The sequence below is a fragment of the Daktulosphaira vitifoliae genome, unplaced genomic scaffold (genome assembly GCF_025091365.1).
Source record: "Daktulosphaira vitifoliae isolate Bord-2020 unplaced genomic scaffold, ASM2509136v1 Scaffold_1, whole genome shotgun sequence".
Taxonomy (NCBI): Eukaryota; Metazoa; Arthropoda; class Insecta; order Hemiptera; family Phylloxeridae; genus Daktulosphaira; species Daktulosphaira vitifoliae.
In genome coordinates this window covers 52,278,189-52,285,683 of record NW_026099572.1, presented here as the reverse complement: position 1 = coordinate 52,285,683, position 7,495 = coordinate 52,278,189, and the positions used below count along the sequence as shown (strand labels likewise).

The 7,495-nt window shown below is 24.2% G+C and overlaps 1 protein-coding gene across 1 annotated transcript; it reads left to right on the top strand.

The window, feature by feature from the left end:
• Positions 1-344: 344 nt before the first annotated feature.
• LOC126910244 (uncharacterized) lies at positions 345-4,020 on the top strand. Its single transcript, XM_050692618.1, has 2 exons — positions 345-513; positions 3,191-4,020. The coding sequence occupies exons 1-2, from the start codon at positions 423-425 to the stop codon at positions 3,982-3,984; spliced, it is 885 nt and encodes a 294-aa protein (XP_050548575.1). The 5' UTR covers positions 345-422; the 3' UTR covers positions 3,985-4,020.
• Positions 4,021-7,495: the final 3,475 nt, after the last annotated feature.

Below are 7,495 nucleotides of genomic sequence, written 5' to 3'. Positions count from 1 at the left end.
TACATATATTTATAACTCGGAGTATTTTTGGATCATTTTCAAAAGTTAAGTTAAAAAAGTTCTACTTTTTACTTGTATTTTTATGAAAAATGGTCCGATTAAAAAAAGGATGTCAAATGAAAAAAGTAAAAATAAAAGTTTTTGATTTTTTTGTAATTCATCTATAGAAGAATATTACAATTTAGGCTCCTAAAATTTTTTATCCTAGTGGCATTTATGGATTTATTATACATTTTAATGTATGTTCAAACAACATGTGTATATTATTTATAGACAATTTTCTTACATATGGAATGAAACTGTATAAAATAAATAAGAACGTCTAATATTATATTTGTAGTATCCGATACACATTTATAAAATAATATTTTACTACTTATAGTGGTTACTCGGTTTTATTTAAATTTATTTATCTAGTTAAAATGAGTAATTTTAAATCATTATTAATTCAATTTTGTCTACTAATTACATATCATTCAATCAATGCTTCAAGAAGATGGTCTTCAAGAAGAAGTAAGAAAACTTTCTTTAATTTATGCTAAAAATTATAAGTTAATAAAAATGTATATTGCATGAAGGACGTACCATAATTTACGTTCTTTTATTAAATGGATAATTTAGTAAAAATTTAATTGAAATAATTTTATTATTATATAATTTTATATTTAACTAGGTTTCCAGTAAAATATCCAACATATGACCCCACGTAACTGTTAACGCGCTTAGTGAAATTTCTAAAATTCTGCGACTTCTATTTTTAAAATAAAATGCTCAGTTTTACCACTTATTTCTCTGTCCTGAAAACAGCACTACAATATTAATCTTGGCTAATACATTATGAGCTCAGGATATTTATTAATTGTTCAGGCCCTCATGGATCAATCAAGGAACAATTTTCATCGTAACCTATTACCAGCTAAGATATGTATGTTTCGATCTAATACATCGTGTAGTGTATATATTTAAGAGCGTGTCTTGCAGAAAATGATACAAACTTTCTTTAAACGTAAAAAATAATAACGTATTAAAATACATAGTTATCTTAATTGGAGGGATAGTAAAATATATTCTTATGATAACACAGTGTATTTAGTGAAATATTTAATAAAATAAAGGAACATAAGTTTGTAAAGTTGGTTGGTAATTCTTTTAAAAGGTTGTGAAATTTTTGTTCGCATTTTCAATATATATATATATATATTGGTAAAATGAATACCTTCTCAGCTTCGCATCGAAGCTAATATTTGAAAATTTTATTTTTTAGTAAAATTGTATATGGGAGTAATGTATAAAAAATTTGTTTTTATTATCCTTTTCAAATTTCACAATACATTTATTTTCGCTAAGGAGAGTTCTTTTATATCCTCAATAGCATGTTTATGATCTAGGTGTTTTATGTGAGAAATTTTTAAGCGTAAGATAAAAAGGAAACTGAGAACTTTTAAAAAATTAAAAAAGAAACATTTGTGTTACTACATAAAAATATTTTTAATGAGGAATAAAAATTATATTTATGTTATATGTATAACGCTACAAAACATACCCTAGACTTATGAGAAAGAAGAAAATTAATAAAACGATATTAATTACAAAATTAATGTACATTTATTTTGCTGGGTAGATATAGCAAAAAATTTAATGGTTCGATATTGTATAAACTGTTAAAAACCTTTATTTTTGAAGGTTTTGGTTCATTTCCGGTTTTTTTAGGTTTTGTTCTTATCTTTGATATTAACAAAACAATAAAAAAAATCTTTAATTGATGGAAAAACAGTTTCCCAAAGAACAAAATTATTTAGCTAAAATTAGTATATAAATTTGTTTTGAACTTAAAGTCAAAAACTCTTTTTAAGAAAATCAAAAATTAAATTTTAGCGTAATCGAAATGAACTAACTTTAAAAAAATTATAAAATATAACTAGCATAAAAGTGAATGTTTTCTATAGTAAATATTTGTCTTATAAAAGAAATAATTTATTAACATTTTTTTAAAATAAAACGTCATTTGATGTTCACTGTATCATTTTTCTTGACATTTTAAATGGCAATATAATAGAATAATTATAAGAAATATAATTTATTTTATTTTATTATTTTAATATTATTAAATAAACATACATTCAGGAAATCATAGATGATATTACTATTATTAATAGAGGTAATACTAATATGTCATAATATTATAATAATAGCAATAACTTAATAAAATAGTTAATAAATTAACTAGTCATATTTCATATATGAACTATAGAATAAGTAAAATGTACTTTAGTACCTTGGAGTAATAATTTTTATAAAAAAAAACCAATATTTGTTACATTAAATATTTTTGGAAAGATTAATTATAGTTACTAATATTCCTAGCATGCACATGTGATACTTTTGTTTTATTAAAGTATATACGAGTTATTAATTTTAGATTACTATAATACGAGAAGACTTATAAATCCATGTATAATGATATTTTATGAAGAACGTTAATAAACGAGTGAATAAAAAAAAACTAACTAATTTTTGATCTTTAGGGAGTATTTGATGATTGATCTAATGAGCAATGCCATATTTACCATAGGGACATAAGGCAGCTGCTTATGGCTTCCGTTATTAGGAGCCTTAGATTTTTATGTCGAACGTTTTTCTTTATATAATTTTCGTCGTATAAAATATAAAATAAAGGGTCGTAATTTCAATCTTGCCTTAGGCTTCAATAATATAAAAATCAGGCTCTGCTAAGGTACGAGGGAACCTCCCAAAAATACACAAATCGATCTTAAATTTTAGCAACACTACAAGTTTTATTCTACTATTAAAAATGTTTTAATCAAATAATTTTTTTTAATTATCTATTATTACAAATTTAGTTTTTCTATGTAATCATTAAATATTTACATATATTGAAATGGAAAATTGTAGAAAAAAAAATTGCTTTCTAAAAAAGAGCTTACTAGCGAAATGTAGGTTTTATCCAACAGTACTTGTAAATTGTTGTAGTCGAGATATTTTCTTTTTTAAAGAGCCAGGAAAAATTTAAAATACTTTAAATTCTTCAATAAAAAACTCCACCAACAATTTGAGTTCACAAAGATTTTTTTAGAACAAATTTAATATTAAAATTCTATTTAAATTTAATTATATCTAATTTTATTTACTGTTTTAAAACTAATCTAAATTTTGATATGATATTTATTAGATCCAGGTCAAAGTTCTCGTAGAAATTCAGAAGTTTTAAGATTACCAATATCAAATACTTTAGAACCTGAAGACGTTTATACTTTACAACCTAGCTGCGATATAAAGTGGTCAATTATTGACAATTCTATTAGATATTTAATTGGTAGTAATGAAAATAAAGACAATATTTTTTACATTCCTTCATATATATACTATGCGTATTCATATCTTAAACTAGATAATATTCTAGTAAAATTCATTTCAGAAGCCAATGTCTTAAATAAACATATTATATTGGTAAGCATTAACAGTAATCCTGAAATAAATTCTACGCAATGGATTCTAGGTGTTTTTTATTTAAAATTGCATAAGATAATAATTTTAGATTCAAACATTAATAGGAATACTTTACAACGTCATCATTTTAAAAATTTAGTTAAAATATTGCGTTTATCATACAGAATACTAAGTTACTCATCAGGAGAAGATAATAATATCGATTTAGATGATTGGCAATTAATATACGCTTCAGATGCGTTTCAACAAAATATGGCAACATGGGACAGTGGTTTGTACACTTGTATACACGCAAATTGTATTATTCAAAAAATATTTTCTATGAACTTCAATAGAGAATGGCTTCGTCAAATTTATGATGCATCTTTAAGCTGCGGAATCCAATCTGGATACGATTTGGAATTAATTAAGAATAACATGAGTGATGAAGAAATTCAACAAATAATTGAAGAAGTTTGTGATGACGAATTATCCATTAAATTCATTACAATTCAAAATTTAATTATGAATCAATGAGTTATTAATTTAAATAAACCAAATTCTTATATTATACATATTGTTTTTTTTTAGTTTTTATGAAAAGCTGAAAAAGCATTAATTTCATCATGTGCTTTTTTATTTTTTGCTCAGTGATTGCCCAAAATTTTTTATAAGTAAAATATCTAAAAAAAATTATAAACGTTAAAAATGTCGAAATTTAATTTTTTTTTTTCAAAACTTTAAATTTCTATAACTTTACCAAAATAAGAAATACAAGCTTTATATCAAAATAACATTTCTTTAGTGATACTTGAAATAATTATTTTTCTATGAATATACTTTTTTGAAAACTCAATTAAAAATTTAAATATAAGAGAATTTTTGACAAAGTAAAAAGTTATCTCAAAATTTGTATTCATTTCAATTTTTGGTTACGTTCTAGAAGAATGAAATCTCTTTATCAGTGATAAGTCGTAGTAGTGTTTGTAATAATAATTGGGTTTTTGTTAATATTACACAAAGTGAACTAGTTTATCTTAAGTTTTTAACCTATAAACGAAAAATAGTTCTAAATAAATACGAATTTTTTGGCGTTTAAACGAAACGTTTTGGGAATTCGTGCATTATAAGTATTTATTTGCAAAAAAAACTACTCAACTGCATACGCACGACGCTTAAACGGCTAGTTACCCAGATTGATACACGGCTAAATGTAAAAAAAGCTTTTTTCTTTATTTTTCAAACATACTAGGATCTTTTTCTATGTTAAATAGAAAGGTTTTTAAAGTACTATATTTATTTCTGTCAAAAATATGATGTTTGACTTCATTTAAATAAAATTTCTATATTTTTATTAATCTCTACGAACTTCAAACTAATACATAGTAATATTCTATATCCAAAGATATTTACAACTTGTAAAAAAATATTCATTAAAACACAATTATTAATAAATAAAATCTAGTACGTCATATTGTTTTATTTAAATGTTCATAAGTCATGTTGTAATGACTTAAAAACAGCTGTTTTTAATAGGATTTTTAAATTTAAAATATAACACGCGGTAAAAAAATTATCATTAACATCAGAAAAAAATTTATTTTTAATTGATCTTATATTGGAAGTTTATGATATGGGTCCAACCCCAAGTGGATGGGATAAAGGCGACGAAAATTAAGGAGGATTTCAATAACTCGGTAATAAAAAAACGGTAATATTGTTTCTTGTAGTTAGAAACCATAAATAATTTAATACATTTTATTCGAATATTATAAAATAATACTATTTAAAGCGTTAACATATTGAATCATGAAATGATTTATTTATTATAGATTGATTTATAGAGCACTATGATAAAAATACAAATATTAATTTAAAAGTATTGATATGAATTGTGTAGTCAACAAAATCATTGGAATTTATTCAATATTATTTATTCGAGATTTACAATTTAAAACTAACTAAAAAACTGATGAAAAATAATAAAATTCAATTTTTTTTTATTATTGACATTGTTGGCAACTTGATTACTTAGTTAAAATAATTTATATACATTATTATGTGAGCTCTATAAACATTAAAAATAATTTTTTTTATTCTGCCATACATTCAGTCTTAAAAGTGAAATATTGTATTTATTTATATGCGGATATGGGTAATAAATGATCAGAAAATTAATAAAACTGATTTAATTATAGACCAAAGGCAATCTCAGAATTTTGTTTTATTGGGAGAGTGAAGGGATATTTGTATAAATTTTTTATACCGTAATATAAACATTTTATAATTTTTTTTAGAAGTTAATATATTCAATAATTAAAAAAAAAAATAATTCTCTCCACTTAAGATAGTATTAACTTAAGTTTTTTTAAATAGAAACATATTTCTAAAGATATTAGTTCTTTTGTATTATGGCGGGGAACAGTGGGTTTATATACGCCACAGATAAAAATAAACTAATGTGTTTTACTCCTCACGTCCTTGAATAAAATTATTAAAATCTTTTTTAAAAATACTGGTTCTTCATAGTATCTGTATTTATTTATTTAGTTGTTCATTTTCCATATTAGTGGTGTAATTTCAGTTTTTATAGGGGTGCGACCTTTTTAAATTTTATTTATTTTTGATCTCTTAACAAATGAGTACTGTTGTATACGTTGCGCATAGCGTTATGATATAATATATCATATTATGTAAAATGTGTCTATTTAAAAACTTATATTGAATGTTATTTTTGGTAATTTATAAAATATAAGAATATTAGAAATAGAATATAAAACACATTTACGACGAGACTACCGGATACAGGTAGAATGTTTAAGCGTTGTGCATATTTTCGTGGGCCACTTAAAAAGTCATAGAATGCGATTGAACACTCTGTTAGTATCGAAATGAAGACTCTCTTCTAGATCATTTTTCATGATAACGTGTACGATGTCGATGTTTTTGTATAGTTGGGTTTTTTAGTGTATGGAGGGAGGAGGAAAAAACAATCCAAAAAATTCAGAAAAATCATTTATATTACTTTTTAAAAATAATTTTGGGGGTGTGATATGAAATGCAGTCCTTAGTATGCTGACACGGCCGCCGGGGATTGACGGCCGGTTATAGAAAGTGTACCGGAAATCATGTGAAAAAGAGAGGTACGGTACGGGATTAGAACCCGCGACCCAAGGCGTCTTATAGACAAACCTTATCACAAGGCCACCGTGCACTTATGATTCAGTTCCGATACACTTTCATATAGATTGATAACGTGATGTGCGACTGAGGGAAACACGGTACCGTGTCAATGCTATAAAATCTGTTATATGCTCATAAGAGGAAGAGATGCAATAGTATAATTTATTTTGGCTAGACTGAACCAAATTGATTAAAAATTCAAATATTTTCTAGTATCCATAATTTTTACATTATACCATGGTATTAAAATGAATAATTTCAACAAGATATTGCAACAAATAAGTTATTTTTTAAGATACTTAATTCAACAACAATGTAAATTAATTTTTTTACAAATATAATCTAATTATAATTCATGAATATTATACTGGGTACTTTAAATGATCCAACAATTGAANCTAATTATAATTCATGAATATTATACTGGGTACTTTAAATGATCCAACAATTGAAAAAATTGAAAAATTATAATATAATTGTTAATGCACTGTTTATAATGTAGTAATTCGTATGAATTAAAAGCTTAACTTTTTTCAAAACGTTTGTTATAATATTAAAAACTTAAAATTAAATTATAAAATAATCATCATTTGCTGCACATTTTTGTGAAATTATATTATTAAAATTATTTAAAAAAAAACGGTAGCACAGTGGGGTCGCGGCATAGTGGAGACATTGCATAGTAGGGTCCAGTATAGATTTAATCTGACAGTGATTAAAATCACTATCATAAGAAACGCTTCGATGCAAATCTGTAGATAGTGTTTAATTTTAAAAAATTGATGGATAATTGCAAAAGCAACATCAACTTCTATTAAAATAAAATACAAAACCCATAATTATCATACAAAAATAGTATATTTTT